Source organism: Pezoporus wallicus, unplaced genomic scaffold (genome assembly GCF_028554395.1).
Source record: "Pezoporus wallicus isolate ANWC-B61680 ecotype Strahan unplaced genomic scaffold, APGP_CSIRO_Pwel_v1 contig_1181, whole genome shotgun sequence".
In the NCBI taxonomy this organism is placed as follows: Eukaryota; Metazoa; Chordata; class Aves; order Psittaciformes; family Psittacidae; genus Pezoporus; species Pezoporus wallicus.
In genome coordinates, this window is record NW_026641428.1 from 5066439 (window position 1) to 5083475 (window position 17037).

The window sequence follows — 17037 nt, forward strand, 5'->3', positions numbered from 1 at the left end:
CCAAGAACCCTCTTCAGCCCGTGCACAGCCTCCATCCATCTTCTTGCATACAGCCCAGTTAGCCTTGTGTCCTGTAGCTGAGCAGTGTCATTGTCTGGTGCGCTGCTGGGCAGTAATGCGCAACTTTTGCTTTTCTTGAATTTTTAATTGGCAATCCTTACACACCTTGCAATCTTCTGTGCCTTTTGGTTGGTTGTTTTTTTTCTCCTTTGCAATGTTTTGCTTTTCTGGTCTCATTCTCACAAATACAGCTTACCCATGGTCTAGCTGTTACAGTACATGGCTCGTTCCTAGAAAGAATGGATTTAATTAAGGAGACAATCTGTTTCTGGATGCAAAATGAGAAAATGTCTTTACGTTTCTGTATGTGTTTAGGTGTATTACAATGGCTACCATGGTGACACTTCTGAAACCTTTTTGGTGGGCAATGTGGATAAATCTGGTGAAAAGTTAGTGGAGGTTGCCAGAAAATGTAGAGATGAAGCAATTGCAGCTTGCAGACCAGGGGCTCCCTTCTCTGTAATTGGAAACACAATCAGGTAAGCCTTATATTGACAAGTAAAAGGAGGGCTGGCAAGTGGGACAAAGGTTATTGGTGGTTTGGTATAAAGCTGATGACATGTTTTATGATTCAAAACCATCATTTTAGTCTGATATCAGTATGTGAACTGCCAAGCTGTAATGTTGGTCCTTGGGTAAGAGACTTTTTTTTTTTTTTTGAGTGAATTACACTGGGGTCAGCAAAGATAACTGCAGAAAGAGTCAAAGATGTTCTCGAGATAGCTTTAAATTAACAGATGTAATTTGCGGTGGGGTTTTGTTTATTTTGCATTTGTCTGTGAAACTACACCACATCTGTCTTGCCATGTAAGGAGGTTAGAAACCATTGTTTTTGTTGTATAGCAATAACGAATGTTACAAAGGAATTAGTCAACATAAATAAGTCTCTTTGTTTAAAAAGTACAAAAATATTTAACTCAAGAGCTTTTGATCTTACAAAGAGCAGTGCATGCTAACGTCACAGGGGAAAAAAGAGCTCACATTCAGAGATTTTTCCCTATTTTGCATCTCTTCTAGCCTTCACATAAACACCGTCATGCCTCTTCTGCTGGCAGCTTTGAATAAAAATACGGCTTAGTTTCTTGAAGGTAACTATGAATTATTTTAAAATGTTTGCCAAAAAAAGCATAGACATATATCACACACATTGCATTAAGCAATACTTCTCTGGACTATTAATGGTCCCAACATGCTATTGAATACATTCTGATTACTTAAAAGCTGCAAGGCTTAGTCACCTTGAAAGGATGCTGCTTTTTTTTTTCTTTGTAAATCTTCAAATACTTTGAGGAAAAAAGAGAACGGCAAAATATCAGTTAGATGTATTTATAGCTTTAAAAATATTGTAACGGAGTCTGAATCAAACTTTAGTAAAACCTCTTTGGGTTATATCTGAGAAGCTTTTATTGAAGACTTTGTATAAAATTGTGTTTTTGACAGTTTTAAATTATAGGCTAACTAGCCTGGAGAAAAAGGATAGTGTCTTTCTGTTCTTTCATAGGAAATGTTGAATCAGACCCCTACTGGGAAAAGAAATTTAATGCATATCTCACTATCTTACTGTCCATGAATATAATAGAAGTGAATTCAAAATGTAGTTTTATTTTTGCAAATGGGATGAGTCGATAGATGCACCTCATATTTTTGAACACCTAGGGTTCAACAAATTTACTGGTGGTGCTCTTGCATTTTAACAAAATTTATTCTTGAGTAGAAGGGGGCACAGAACACTGGATTCTTATTCAAGCATTCTATCGAGCTCTGCATTCATGGCTGTGTCTAAAGGGCATGTCAGCCTTTGATTCTCTCTGAGAGGTAATTATCCTTTTCCTGTCACGGAACAACAAATGATAGCTAACTACAGAGGCACATTTGCAGTAGTCACATTCATCAACTGCAGAAAAAAAATTCAATTTAATTGTGCAACACAGCTGCACATAGGCTTTTTGAGCATTTCTGTTGTTCTCCCTGTCTTGCTATTCCTCCCTCCAGATCTATTTTTTAAACTTTTTTTCTGGTTATTTTTTTCCCCTTTTTTGTCTCTTCTTCCATTTTTACTCTCTGTACTTTCTTGTTAAAGTAATTTTCCTTTGTGGCTCTCATTCTTTTTTCCCCATTGAAGGCTATGAATGTAGAAAATTATCACAATTACTCATATAATTGAGCCTCTTTGTAGCAAGTGCAACTCCAGTAGCCTTTCTCCATCATGAAAATGGTTTCATTATAGGGTTTTTCATATTCTCTGACACCATCTACACAGAGGAACAGGCGTGCAGATGAGATGTACTAGGAACAGGGTAGATCAGTAAGGTCACAGTAGGAATAATTAGCTCTGCTATGGAAAGAGCATCTAGGCCTTTTACTGCTACATAAATGTACTGTCCGTGGCTTTTAGTCACAAAAAAACTTACTAACAAATGGAGCTCCCGCCTACTACTTTGAAAAAAAGATTTGTATCAACACTACAATTTTCCATCATTAAGACTAATAACACAGAGCCTAGTATACATCAAGGGGAATAAAAAGAAAAATCTCACATTCAAGTGGCGGCTGGGTGCTGACCTTTGTTCCCTTTTTTTGTGTTCAACTTAACTCTTTACAAAAAAGAGCCACACACCACACCAACATGCAGGTGAACTCCAGCTAGTGCTAGCAAAGCATGGCATTCAATTGGAAAATCTGATAAATCTCCATGCAGGATAATGCATTTCATTACAGATTCACTACATTAATTCTAGCTGTATTAAACAAACAAAAAAAAAGGAGCAAGAAGAAAAAATAATAGAATTGAATGTGACATTGGATTTTTGCTGTGTTGGTACAGAGGTCAGTTTACTTGCAAAGTGTAAATATATATAGTCAGCACCCCCTTTGAAAAGCAGATTAATCAAAGCTAATAGCTGTTCAAAACTACATATGAAATAGCAGGTCATTAACTTTATTTCTCAGGAATTTATCATGTTGGTGATTTAAATGTGCTGATTTGTTTAAAACTACTTTAACACTGCCTCTGCTGAAAGATTGCCTTGGTTTGCTGAAGCTGTGTGTTTCCAGTTATTTGTGATTTGATATTTGCATGCAGACAGACATATATAATGCATACATACATACAAATCTGAAGCTTTGAAAGAGTTAGATACCATAAATACCCGAGAATAGGCACCTACCTACAAGCTGAAAACATTTAGGCCCATCAGAATGCAAATGTGTCTTGGTTTCTTTCATCAGTATTTCTGGATAGGTGCTCAAGTGATATGCAGAACATATCTTACACACAAATAATCAGAATATTTCCTTTCTACAACAGTTTTCCAAGTAATTATATTGCAGAGATGAGTTTGCATTCAGTATTGTAGCATGGTCTTTGTTATGGAAGCTCAATAGCTGACACTCCGTGTTTCATGGATTCCTTCTCCCATCACCTACAAGTTGCAAATAAAAGATTGCATGGATTCGCGAGTTAGTTCGCTTAGAAAAATCTGACTCTTTGCTGACCTGTTCTTACTGAAGGTGGTGGCAAAACTGTCAGTCAGCTCCACTGGAAACGGAACTGGGCCCTGCGTTCCATTTTCTTCTGCCATTTCTGACATTTCTCTTTCTGACAGAAACAAGTCTAGTTTGAAATCTACTTGTTAGACAGTGAGCTTAAGTACGTGGAAGTGTTGTGTGAGTGTAGAGAGCTAAAAATATAAATGTGAGATTATTAAAGAAATCAGTTTCCAACTCCTGGGAAAAAAAAAAGAGGAGTAATGAAAGTGTTAATAAATGGTTTAAAATGTTTAACTCATAAGTATATGTTTTGATATTAATTTAGAACAATATAAAGCGGATTTTTAAAAAAATCTGTTTCTATCAGATTATGCACATTTAAACAATAAGTGGCTCAGGCAAAATAAGTCATTTTAATGTCATCTGTGATAGATTTTCCTTGACAGCTACTGTAAATTACAATTACACTGCTTCTCTCTGCACTTGAAAGTAAGCATTGCAATAAATTATCTTTTATTTCAATCCATCATGTCTGCTTTCAGAAACAGAGAACCTCAAATAAAAGTTCAGTACTATTGTAAGAAAAATACAGTAATTTGTGTTCCAGTTTGAAACTAAAATGTACCTTTCTTTCAAAAATATTACTAATTATACCTCAACATTTATTGTCATTATAGGGAATCCCTGAACTTGTGCATTCCCTCAGTCTAATATTATTGTTTAAGAGAAAAATAATTTAATATTTTCCCCGTAGAATTTTATAGTTTCTTAAATTGGATAATATGATACTATTCAAAATGGTTATAAAATTCAGGAAGAAATCTCATTTAGGCTGATTCTGTTTTCAAGAATAAAGAAATTAGAAGAAAAGGCAAATATGCCATTCAGTGGTCATTTTGCTAACAATATAGCTAAGAAAAGCACAATTACTTCTAATAAAAAAAAAAAAACCTAGATAAGAAAACAATTATCATAGGTCTCATCTCATTCAGTGTTTCCCAAGTGTGTTCCCAAGTGCCCAAAAGTGTAAGACAGGTTTAGCAACTTCAGCCATTCATGTCATGCTGTTCTCTCTGCAAGACTGTTTTATCCCTGGGGAAAGAAGCTGGCACTGTAGGGCAAGCATCCCTAGCTGGGAAGGAATCAATTCACCAGGATGTTCAGCCCAAGCAGCAAAGCTGTCTGTGCCATCTTGTCTGATCAGCAAAATTCTTCACTTATGCCATCAAAGAGCCCAAAGTGATTTGTGTCAATGATAAAAAGAGGATTTGTTTCACTTTGTTTCCTGTGAGGGCTTAGAATACTGTACCAGACTTGCCTTGAGGAAAATTACAATATTTGGTAAAAAGGAAAGAAAACGCAGGTTTGGGTTGGTTTTCTCCCCTCCCCAGAAAAAAATGGGGTTTCAGTCCTAAGACTGAATGTATGTTTTTTTCCTCTGGAGCTGGGTTGCCCGTTATCCTGTAGATGCTCCTAGAGGCTATCTGTACAGGGCCAGCCCCCTAAGGAAATTCTTTCAACCTGCTTTTCAGCTTCATAGCAGGAGGGATTTATAACCCAAGAGCTCCTTTCAGAGGAGGCTGCAGAGTATCAAGGAGAGCTTTGTAAGAGTCAGTCCTGCCTGTTGTGGCTTTGTGGCAATTTCCCTGTTGGACTGCTGGCAGGACAGCAATGCACGTCTCCAGACTCATCCCTCCTTTTGGAGAATTAACTGTTGTCTGGCAACATGGGAAGAGGGTACTCGGGGGAACTGGCACCCAGCTCTCTTGTCTCTGTCCGTTCTCAGAAGCATGATACCACCACACAAAAGCTCTGCCTATGTGTTTAGGTGGACAGCCTGGCCCTCAGTGATGTTCCTTTACCAGCTTGACTGCTTCCAGTTCATCCCAATGCCAGATACTTTGCCTGGCTTTGCCATCAGCAGAAGAGAAGCAGCACTGCAGGTACTCTTGACTTTGCAGCCACTGGGCTGGAACACATGGCAGCAAAACGTAAAATCAAATACTGGGCTCATTAAATGATTATGCTTTTAATCCTGCCCAATTCACCTCTGCCCAGGTGTGCAACACGGCTCAAAGAATAAACTGTGTGATGGTAAATGTGTCAATGGGTATTTCTGACAATGGTTATTTTGAAGAATCTTTTTTCCCCCCTTGATGCTGTCAGTGTGGCATGGCTTTACTGCCCAGCCTTTGCTCTGGAAGCGATTCGGCAGCCAAAGGGAACTGGCAGACTGGCGCATCCACCCAGTGGTGCAGCTCTCCTTTCCCACGGCAGATGCCAGGTAGCCCAGCTCAGCCATGCCAACTCCTGCCTCCACCTTCACTGCTTTCCCACTTGCAGTCAGGACTCCTCTGGATGCCTGATCTTATGTTGCCTGTCTGCTAGGTGCAGCACATGGAGCTGGGGCTGCAATCTTGTAAAGCTGCCTTCCAGGGACAGCTGGAAAGAAAGGCCAACACTGACAGGTCCTGAGCTGGGCAGTGAAACAGTGAAACCGAAATGTTGAGCTGTTGTCAGCAGCAAATGGCAGAACTTGTGCAAAAATTATCCACTCCATGGCATCTTGATTTTTAATCAGATTCCACAGCCTGGGAATCCTGGAGGCTGGAGAGGCTGACCAAGATTAACAGTTCAATTCACTCTTCTCAGAGCTGTTTCACAGTCCTCCTGACAGCACTTAGGGCCAATGTGTACATTTGCAGGATTGCTTTTGCAAGTTATAGCTGAGGTTAGTAGCTTTGGGTTTTTATGAAAGCTGCGTGTTTTACTGTAACTCCACAAGGATGAATGAGCTCACTAGGATTTTTAAATACTCCAAAGTAAAGCTAGTAGCTGTGGAGTGAGATTCCCTATGAGGTGCTTCTGAAGCGCATGCAGATGCTAAAGCCAGGTTGAACGTGCCTGAGTTTCATACCTGCAGCTTATTTTCTCCACAGGTTTTCTGTGTGTCACTTCAGGTTCATTGACCACATTGCATTTTATGTAAAGAATACCCAAGCTCTCTATGTAGACGTTATTAAGTGGGAAGGAGGAGGGGCACGGACGTCTGTCAGCACTGATGTCAAAGCCCTGTGAGCTCCAAGATCCCTTATTTTGATCACAGACAGCAACCACTGAAGTATTGGTGCCAACAGAGTTGTTTTCAAGCTGTTTGGCAAGAAAGTGGCAGAATTTGCTGTTGAAATGCACAAGAACCACTTCTCTCACCATCTGAGGACAGGATGCTGTCTTAACACTGCCTTCTGTGTACCTCAGTGCTCTTGCATCCGATTCTCAGCACGCAGCTGCTGCTGCCACTGCCACCCTCCTCAGCAGCAGCTGAGTGCTGGGATGAGAGCTTCCCTTGCCCACAGAGAGTGTGTAGCCATGGTGCCTGGAAGAATAGCTGCACAGAAAAGAGCTTTCTGTCTTGCTACAGAAGATGGGTATTTCTTGGGGGGGGGGAAATCCTGTAATAATACAAAACAACTCATAAACCAACCGTGCTTTTTCAGTGGTCAGGAGTGCCATGTAAGGACATTGGCAAAGCTGAGTAGTCAGGGATTGTTTGTCCTCTTGCAAAAAGGCTTGCAGAAGAAGGTGAAAGAAAAGCTTATCACATGTTGCATGGATGGCTTCTCCCATCTCTCTTCAGAGAATTGCTTCACCCAGATGGGACTCATTATCTGCATTGCTCTGGGCTTGGTCACTGGAGACCATCAGTTTCATTTTGTGTATGTTTCTGAGTAATCTGGCTTTCTGACTCCATTCCCCATGCTTCTTCCTTGGCCTTCAGTATTGTCATAGCCAGCAGGCCAAGTCTCTGACCCAGATGTGGGCAATGTGTTAGAAAGGCAGGGGAGAAAGTTTTCCATCTCTAAGTAGGACTTTTTGCTGCATAAACCTTCATTACTTTTTTTCCATATAGATGATTTTGTGTGCAGCCAAACGAAGCCAAACTTCTAGCCTTATTGGTAACTGTCTTTGCCAATACTTAGGAGTTTGGAGGCAGCTAAAATTGACATTCCATTTTCTCTAGAGTTAATGAATGAAATGTGATGGGTCTTTGTATCAGGGCAATGGGTGGGTAAAAGCTAATATACAAATCCTGTTAGAATGTGCTCTTAAGGTCTGAACACTGCGGCATTATTAACCATTGACCCAACTCCTCTCTCATTGTCATTTTGCTGTGGTGGAGCACCATGTCCCTCAATTGCAGTGGCATTAAATTCTAGGATGGTGACCCACAGGCACTGGAGCCAGCACTGCAGGGTCTGTGAAGCCTGGTGTGCAAAGGGATTACTGCATACAGCAGGTTGAGGCCACTTTGCACCTGAGTGAGAGTCTCCCTGTAGGGTTTAACATGCTTTAATTTCTGTGAGAGCTTACACTTTTGTTTGAGTTTCTTAACTTTTCTGCTTTTCCACCTGTAGTCAAACTCTGAGAAAACATGTTATGGTTAAATATAGGCAAACCTGAAGTTTTTAAAACTTCAAGTTTGATTTAAAACAAGTTTGATTTTAATGTTGTAGGTGAAATCTTTCAGGCTAAGTGCCTTCCTGCTTGATTTTAGAAATAGTATGAAGATCATACACAGGGACAGGGATAACCTCCTTGTCACTTCTAATCCCCCTCCAGGTCCCCCCAAACCTCTGCACATTTCTGTTTCGGATGTGACAGCCTTCCTGGCTGAGCCCTTAAGTCACCCCATGCACTGCTGGCTGAGTAAGGGCAGAATCCGATAGTGAAGCCTGCAGACATGGGGTAGCCCAGCAGCCAGAGGACAACCCACATACGTTTTTTAGGGATCAGAATAGGAATTTGCTTTCCTGACATGGGCAGGGATCAGTGCCTGACCATGTTCCCGCAGGCAGCTCTCAGAGATGTTCCTCCCTGTGGCAGGCCCTGGAGAACAGGACAGATCTCCCAGGCAGAACTGATGAACTATGACTCTTTCATTTTGTTACTGAACGGTTTGGTGATGGGTTCATTATCAGGAATAGATTTGCTGGAGTTTCAATACATTTTGGTACAGAATATTTGCAGTATTCCAAAAAGGAAGCAGTAGGGCTCTTAACTCTCCCTGTTGGCCGCAAGAACCTCTGTTCCTGCAGAAAACCCAGTGCAGACAGTGCATACACAACCCAGCATGGACTGTGCACAGAGGGAGGGCTTGGCAGACTTAGGAGGCTGCAGTTTGGTGGTGTGCTGGAGTCTCAGCTGCGTGACTTGGCTGCCATTTAGCTGTCCCAGGTTAAAATGAGTTCCCAATGTGCTTGTGGAAAAGGTTACCCAGCATTAGATAGGGACATGATATGCTGCCGCCTTGCATAGACAGAGCAGGGCTGACAGAGAAGCTACCAGCCTCTGCTGGCAGGCATGTTCACTCTGAAGCCTAACAATGGCTCACCGGTGCTAGTTCCGACGGCTGCTGTCTTTTGGAGCAGGCACAAAGTGGTGACCCAGTGTTGGGGATGGGAGCTGGGTGATGCTGCTGCTGATACCAGTGTGGTGGCAAGACCCGGGGCTGACAGAGGTGGTGGTCGGGCCACACTCCCTCACGGTGTCCTCTTTGCCCTCGCAGCTCCGTGGCGCTGCAGGGCGGCTTCCAGGTCTGCCCGTTCTTCATCGGCCACGGCATCGGGTCGTACTTCCACGGGCACCCCGAAGTGTGGCACCACGGTAAGCGGCCCCACTGCCCCCCGCGCTCTCTCTGCCGCCGGCAATGGAACGGCTCCAGGAAGGGGGGTAAAACGAACAGAACCCCCCTCCTCAGCCAGGCACGCTGCCGGTCCCGGCGGGGATCCCCGGAGAGGGGGGCGTTCCACGCTAGGTACTGGCGGGCAGACCCGGCCTCCTTTTCCGAGAGTCGCACGGGTATTTTTGAGGACAGATCGCTCGTTTAACCAAGTCGTTGGGGCAGCAGTGTCCCGCGGACCGCCTCTGACCCCCGCTCCGGGTGGCATCCGCCGTGTCCCGTGGCCCCACACCCCCATAACCTTGCATCCCCACCCCCCCCCCCCCCGCTCCTGAGCCATGCCGGCAAAGTTTGTTACAGGGCAAAGAAAAGTCTCGGCCGAAAAGTTAATGTTCCCGGACCCGGCCTGGACGGAGCCGCCTTCGGGCGGTCCGACTGCTGCCGAGGTGGGATCACTTTCGGCGGATGCTGCGGTTCGTAGCGGGGACCGGCGTGCGCGGTACCTGCGAGCCAGAAAAGGGGGTTAAACCAAGTGCTGTTTGTGTTTATTAAAAAGGGAAGAAAAAACCAACAACCAAAAACCCAACAGTCATAACCGCGTTTTTATTTTGTTTTGTAGCCAATGACAGCGATTTGCTAATGGAAGAGGGAATGGCGTTCACTATAGGTTAGTAACTCTCTGCTACGGGTTTCTTTATAAAAGTACACACAGAGCAGCCCAGATCCGGACCGTTTCTTTATTGGGATATCGAAATACCCGTGCAGATAGGGGAATGTCGGCGACGCTGACCCCTTAGGAAGCAGAAGATTAAAATACCATTTTTTTTAAATGCATTGAGGAACCGATTGAGTGAAATACCTTCCAAGTGACAAGATTCAGAAAATTAAATGGTTATTATAGATCCTCCTAAATGACATTTTGGAAGAGTATTTTTGGCAAGGCGGAGGCTCTGCCGCCCCCCTTGGGCTGTGGGGGATGGGAAGGGTGGGAAGGATGGGTAGGATGGGTCCGTGTCCCCGCAGCTGCGGTGTACCGGGGAGCATCAGCCCAGAGTGGCTAGTACTCGCCCGCTGCCCGGCGGGGCTGCGGCTGGGCTCTGGGGCCGCGGGCTGAGCCAGCAAGGTACCAATCACGGAGAGCCGCCGGGGAAAAGCCCTCTCTCGCGCCGTGTGGCTAAATGGCAATTAGAGGGAAATAAGAAAATTGTTGTTTTGCTGATTTAATGAACATTTTAAGCCTGTTTAAAAAATTCACATATTTAAAACTATCTGCTGTTTATAAGTGTGGTTGGTGCGTTGGTTATTATCCACGGGGTCTTAATTAAAGCTTGATTAAAATTCCCTGCTTTTACAAAAGAGGAATGGGCAACTTCCTACCTTGATGTCTTCCTCTTTAGTTCCCATTTGAGTGTTGCAAGGGAGTGCCAGCCCAGGGGAGCAGGACCTGTGCAGAAGGGGAGCTACCTGCTGGGACACCACCCCACATACCCCCCCCCCCCCCACTTTCTTTCTTGCTTCACACTCCACACAACTAACTTTAGAATGCATCTTGTTTTTCTTGCTGCAGAGCCGATAATAATGGAAGGATCCCCCGAATTTAAGATTCTGAAAGATAAATGGACTGCAATTTCTGTAGACAATAGAAGGTGCCTGATTTAATTTTTTTGATCTTTCCTAAAGCTGTAGAACTGATCACTCACAGCCAAAAAAAAACCCACCAAAACCGGGTGAGTGTTACAGGCATGGTGGATGCATTTGTCCCCTAATAACTGCTAAATGTGCATTTCAGATCAGCACAGTTTGAACATACCATTGTGATTACCTCAGAGGGAGCAGAAATACTATCTAAACTGGTGGAAGAAGCCTAAAGATGGAGTAAGAAGCGGAGGGACTCACTGTGCTTCTGAGATTTCCAGTTTCACTCGGAAGAGAGGAGGATTTCTGTAGTTTCTGTGGAGAATGGGTGCTGCAGAACTCACAGCAGAGGACAGAAAAAGCAGCTGGAGAGGTTGGCTCTGGACATAGACCTTTCCATGTGTTAGCTGGTGAGGATTTAATAAAGTCCTTTGGCTTGTTTATGACCCTGGAAGCAGCCATGCACAGCCTGCGAGTGCGAAGGGTTTGGGTTATTTGGGGTGAGGGGCAGAGAGCGGGTCCCCTCTCTTCCAAATCCTGTGTGGGACAAACACGTATCAGATGACATGGTCTCTGTGCAGCTGAGAGGACAGGGGAACATAGAATTTTCCCTTTATAGCTAAGATACGGGGTCAGTTTGTCTACACAGCGATTGGCACACTGCTGTTTCCCAGGCTGTAACTTCTACTAGGGTGCAAAAAAGTTTCCCAAGGGTGGTAGGAGCGGCAGCCACCTCTTCTCCCACAGCCTTCCCAACAGCAGCCCCCTCCCCTCCTTCCTGCCTCGGCTAATTTCTCTTTGCACAGCACAAAGAAAAAAGTGATTAAAAATGAGATGCGAAGCTTGCTTCTCTGGAGATCAATAATTGCCCTCCTTGAAGAATTAGCCGGTTTGGGATAATCACTGCTCTGCGGTGCCCATGTTAGTTAAGGGAGAGGCACTCCGCAGTGAAAGCGTTTAACAGAAACAGAAGAGTTTGCGGTCTGAAGGGTGCCCCGGCTCCTGGATGGAGTTTGGAGCTGATGCTTCTCATGAGCTGTGGGTCCCACTTGGCACCGCGCTCCCTGCGGTGCTGCCCCGGGCTTGCGGGCACTGGAGGGGGGGGGGGGGGTGGGGGTGTCGTTTGCAATTAGCCGGTTACTGACGGCCCCACCAGGCCGGACGGCTCTGGCTTTGGTATTGGGAAGCTACTGGAACAGGACCTGGTCCTTTGAAATGCGGGGTAGCTTTGGAGATCAGTAAGGGACATCGAGAAATGCCCCAGATCCGCGGCCACAGAGGTGCTGTTTTGGCACAAATAACTTGCCCTTAATTGTAAGCAGATGCTGTCCTGTGCCGAGATTGCCACATGCAGGCGACCGGGGCTGCTCTGCACAGAGTCCCTCGGTGGTTCAGGGCAGAAGTAAGCCCCTTTCTTACAGCATTACGCTGCTGTTTGTTTTCACTCGAGTACAGCGAGCTGTCAGCTCTAATAGTTCCTAACAGCATCTTTTCAAAAAGCAGGACCCCACCAGAACACGGCTAACACCGCGGGGCAGCCGCTTAGCTCCGTCCTCCCCGAGAGGAGCTTGGAAAGCCTTAAAACCTGTAAAAACAAACGATGCAGCCAACAAGTTTACAAATACACAGAGGTTAAACAGCGCGCTGAGCCGCGGTAGGCGAGGGACCCCCAGCACCGCCCGACGGACTGGGAAGGGGGTATTTTACTTTCGGAGACCCCGGGGCGCTGGGAGCAGCTGGGGGTCCCGCGCGTCCTGGCAACACACCAGGGGCACCTCCCGGCGGGTGGCCGCTCCGAGAGCCCCTGGATGGCACCGCAGATGTTGAGCTTCCCCCGTCCCCTGCCGCGGCTTGGGGTGAGGCGGGAAAGGGGCAGCTGGGGGCAAGGACACCACCACCCCCCCCTCCCCCGCTGCCCGGTGTTAAGGAGGCTGCTGGCAGCCCCTGGAAGTCCTTGTTTGCTCTGAATCCCTCCGTAACTGACGGGATTACTTCTTTTACCGGCCGCGGTGGAGCGGTGGCAGCCAGGCGCTGGCATTGATGGCGCACGTTTGTAATCCTAATTATGAATGAGACTGAAGGGATGCCTCAGCTACGCGGGGACAGCCGGCGCCTCGCACAAGCCTTTCACACAGGAACCCCTGCGGGCAAGCACGGCAGGAGCCCCGACGGGGCGGTCGCCCCCGAGGGGTCGGGGCATCCAGCGGCCCCTCCGTGCCCGCCTAAGCCGTGCTGCCCAGGGCCGCTGTTGCACGGAGGGCGGGTGTGAGCACAACGGCGCCGTCCGGTCCGCGGGGTTTTGGTGGGGCCGGCAGGATTATGGTTCGCCCCGAGACCTGCCAGCGCCCGGACAACCGGAGGAGGTGCCGGCAGAACCGGTGCGCACAGAGCAGCTTCCTCTCTCCGCAGCCGCCGGACCCGAGGCCGGCGGAGGTGCCGGAGCTGCCGGGGTGCCCCGTCCCCCCTCGGAGAACGCGCAGACACGCCGCGTGTGGTCACTTACATGGCCGGGGGCCATAGTCGGCTGCCGGAGGGGTCCGTGTGGGGACACACCGCTGCCGCCCCTTCCCGCTCCGAGCCGCGGCCGCTTCGTGAGAATGAACTTTGCATCGCGAGCAAAAAAAAAAAAAAAGAAGGGAAACAAAAGGAGGGGGAGGAAGTAAAAGAGGCGTTAGGAAATGGGCAATTAAACCGACAGAGCGCTAATGAAGGAAGGGGGCGGGGGGGGGGGGGAATATGGGAGAGAGAAACAGGAGCGGAGGGGCTCTGTCTTGTCAGGTTTTGCGCAACCCTAAGAAGGTTGCTTCAAAGACCGGCTCTGCCCGGTGGAGCCCGAGCCCGGTATGAGGGCGCTGCTGGGGTGCCCCAGCCCCGGTGGCGGTGAAAGGCTGTCCGGGACTGCCACTTCCAGCGGCATCAGCCCAGCGATTTGTTTTGAATGTTCCCTTTTATTGGTGTTCCCCCTTCGCCAAAACGCGCTTGATTACATAGATGCGGTGCCGTGATAACTGCGCACCCTAGACAACCTAGGTGTAACCGGGAAAGTTCAGCCCAGGCCAGATCAAATCCCAGGCTGTTTAATGCTGGAAGGCTGCATGTTGCTATTAGTGTTAAATATATGGCTAATTATGCGTATGAAAATTAAACATCAGTGTTATGCTAATGGGGCCGCCTTCAGCTGTGGATCAGAGCACTTGAGACTAGCATTTAATCAAATGAATCAGTAACTAATACATCTGCACGTGTGAACTTTCACAAGATCATTTTCCTGTTACAGTCACACCGCTGAATTATGAAAGAAATAATTATCAACACTTTCTAATTATCTAACAAAGTAATTTGGGATTCATCGTCGGCTTTCTGGGGAGGATCTCCTAAGTCCCACCTCATTTACTGCTAACGCACGCGGAAGTTTTCATTTTAAGCTCAAATGCGCCGTTTAGCCAGACAGGGCGAGTCTTGTTTCCTTGGAATTTTTCCCTTTTTTTCTCTTTAAGGACAATAGCAGCAACAACCGGGCGGCCCTGAGCAGGGGCGGACAGTCCCTGCGTGCCCGCGGAGCCTGCGCGGCCGGGCAGGCGAGGAGACGGCCGCTTTGTCTGCGGGTCTCGCAAGGTGGGCCCTCACCCAGCCGGGGCTGGTGAAGCGCGGCTGCCGTCCTCTCCGCGCCTCCTGCGCGGCGAGGGGCGGAGGAGAAGGGCGGAGAGCGGCGCGCTGCCTCCTGCCGAGCTCCGGCTGGGCGCCGTCATCAGCCTCCGAGAGCGGGCGGCCCGCGATGGGAGCAGGGAGCCCAGGCGGCTTCGGTCCCTGCTCCGGGCGCGGAGCGGTGCCGAGGAGCAGCGTAGCGGAGGCCGCCGAGCCGAGCCGGCGCTGCCGTCGGGGCGTGCGGCCGGCGAGCGGGGACGCGCGGCGCTGGCAGCCCGGCTCTCCGCGCTCACCGGGGTCCGGGCGAGCCCCGAGCGCCTTGGACCAATCCAAAGCGATTATGCAAGACGGCGGACCAATCAGCTCCGCCAGCTCATGAATATTCATAGGCTTGGCTGAGTCAAAGCTTTTAGGCGAGTTTGTGTAGATCTACAGCATCATGCTTAGACTTTTCAAAGAGACAAACTCCATTTTCTTATGAATGGAAAGTGAAAAACCCTGTTCCGCTTAAATTGGGTTCTTTCCTGTCCTGAGAAACACAACAGACCCCAAAAAGGCAAGCTGAAGAGAGAACACACACACAGACCAAGCGACAAGAAATGACCATGACTACCATGCCAGAGAGTCTAAATAGCCCCGTCTCAGGGAAGGCTGTCTTTATGGAGTTTGGGCCGCCCAGCCAGCAAATGTCTCCTTCTCCCATGTCCCACGGACACTATTCCATGCACTGTTTACACTCCGCGGGCCACTCTCAGCCTGACAGCTCGTACAGCACAGCTTCGTCCTTCTCCCGACCGCTGGGCTACCCCTATGTGAACTCGGTCAGCAGCCACTCCAGCAACCCCTACATCAGTTCAGTGCAGTCCTACCCCAACAGCTCCAGCCTGACTCAGACCCGGTTAGAGGAGACAGGTAGGTGCACTCGGCTTTGGGGAGGGGGGGAAAGGGGAGGGAAGGCAAAGAGGGAGGGAGGGTGCTCGTATATTAAAAAAAAAAACCCACAACAGAATCTATCGGGGGGGGGGGGGAAATGAAATTAAATTACAAAATATGAGTGAGGAGAGGCTGAGGATCACAGGGGAGCAGTACACAGAGCACACAATGCCTGGCTGGAAAAGAAATCAACCCAGATGTGCACGTATTAGTCTTCGTAATTATTTATTGCGTAGCGCAATAAACAATGTATGCAATTAAGGGTAATTAAACCTAAACTGCAGCCTGTAAAAATAGCAAACTTTCTCTGGGAAGAAGCCTGGGCTGCCATAATAGCCCGGAGCCTTTGTTAGCGTTAGTCGAGCTTCACTTTTCTTCCTTCTCATTATTGTTATTGTTGATGTTGCTGCTGTTATTGTTACTATTGCTGCTGCTGTTGTTATTACTATTGCTGCCATCATTATTATTATTATTATTATTATTATTTATTCTGCATCGCTTGTTGTTTGTAGGGGCCGAATCCGAGAAAAGCACTGTGGTGGAAGGAGGGGAAGTTCGCTTTAATGGGAAAGGGAAAAAAATACGCAAACCCAGGACTATTTATTCCAGTTTGCAGCTACAGGCTTTGAACAGGAGGTTCCAGCAAACTCAGTACCTGGCTCTCCCCGAAAGAGCAGAGCTCGCAGCATCTCTGGGACTCACCCAGACACAGGTATAGCTCCGGTAGTGATGGCCCCTCTCTCTTGTCCTCTCCCTGTCCCCACGCGTTATGCAGACGGGTCACAACAGGGCCCAGCGCGACGCCCGCCCCGACGCGGAGGAACAGCCGGTGCCGCAAAGGCCCCAGAGGGGCCTCCCCGGCGCCGGCTGCTCCTCAGCGACGGGGCGGGCTGGAGGGTCTTACCGGGTGGTTTAGCATCACGAAATGGCAACGGGCACAGCAACCACGGGGAGATAATGGGGAGAATCCGGGGGCCAGCCGGCTGTTGGGTCCATTGGACCCTGGCGGGGACGGGGGGGGGGGACGGACGGACGGATGCTGGACCGTACTGAGAGATGCTGAGCCCTGGCCCGTTCCCGTTCGCAGGTGAAGATTTGGTTTCAGAACAAGCGCTCCAAATTCAAGAAGCTGATGAAGCAAGGAGGGGCCGCCCTGGAGAGCAGCGCCTTGACCAACGGCAGGGCTCTCTCCGGCAGCTCGCCACCGGTGCCCCCGGTGTGGAATACCACCTCCGCCTCCGGTAAGGCCTCGTCGGGCACCCCGGGTACCTACATCCCCAGCTACACGTCGTGGTATCCTTCGGCCCACCAAGAAGCTATGCAGCAGCCGCAGCTGATGTGATTATAAACGCGTTTTCCCCTACTGCAAGCACCATCGATCCCGAAAAGATTCGCAATCATTATGGAAAAAATAATTAAAAAAAATAAAAAAGAGAGAAATTAAGAAAAAAATAAAAGGAAAGGGGAAAATGAGGAAAAAAATAATAACAGGGGAAAGAGAGAGAGGACAAAAACACAAAGGAAACCCAAGCGAACAACCAAGCAGGAGGTCTCTTGCCCGTCCAGCCGCCGGGATGCTGCCCCGCAGCCCGGTG

At 47.9% G+C, this 17037-nt stretch overlaps 2 protein-coding genes and 1 long non-coding RNA gene across 9 annotated transcripts in view; 2 read left to right on the forward strand and 1 right to left on the reverse strand.

Moving 5' to 3' along the window:
- METAP1D (methionyl aminopeptidase type 1D, mitochondrial) overlaps positions 1-17037 on the forward strand; it is an 83909-nt gene that overhangs the window by 36686 nt on the left and 30186 nt on the right. For 3 of the 7 annotated variants that reach the window (XM_057423901.1, XM_057423895.1, XM_057423902.1), the window contains exons 6-10: positions 376-539; positions 9116-9213; positions 9849-9896; positions 10797-10875; positions 11019-11326. In XM_057423901.1, coding sequence (XP_057279884.1) covers positions 376-539; positions 9116-9213; positions 9849-9896; positions 10797-10875; positions 11019-11097 — 468 coding nt within the window. In that variant the 3' untranslated portion in view covers positions 11098-11326. The other 4 variants (XM_057423896.1, XM_057423897.1, XM_057423898.1 and 1 more) reach the window with 4 other exon arrangements.
- LOC130607093 (uncharacterized) lies at positions 10105-11250 on the reverse strand. The gene is made up of 2 exons (XR_008974159.1): positions 11126-11250; positions 10105-10403 (listed from the first exon to the last, which is right to left on the reverse strand). It is a non-coding gene; the product is annotated as an uncharacterized LOC130607093 (long non-coding RNA).
- On the forward strand, positions 14742-16835 carry DLX1 (distal-less homeobox 1). Its single transcript, XM_057423906.1, has 3 exons — positions 14742-15421; positions 15955-16154; positions 16530-16835. Exons 1-3 carry the CDS (start codon positions 15109-15111, stop codon positions 16782-16784), a joined length of 768 nt encoding a protein of 255 aa, XP_057279889.1. The 5' UTR covers positions 14742-15108; the 3' UTR covers positions 16785-16835.

Coding starts and splice junctions, on each gene's coding strand:
- DLX1 (XM_057423906.1), top strand. CDS start 15,109: ATGACCATGACTACCATGCCAGAGAGTCTAAATAGCCCCGTCTCAGGG. Junction 15,422..15,954: donor GACCCGGTTAGAGGAGACAG/GTAGGTGCACTC, acceptor TGTTGTTTGTAG/GGGCCGAATCCGAGAAAAGC. Junction 16,155..16,529: donor TGGGACTCACCCAGACACAG/GTATAGCTCCGG, acceptor TCCCGTTCGCAG/GTGAAGATTTGGTTTCAGAA.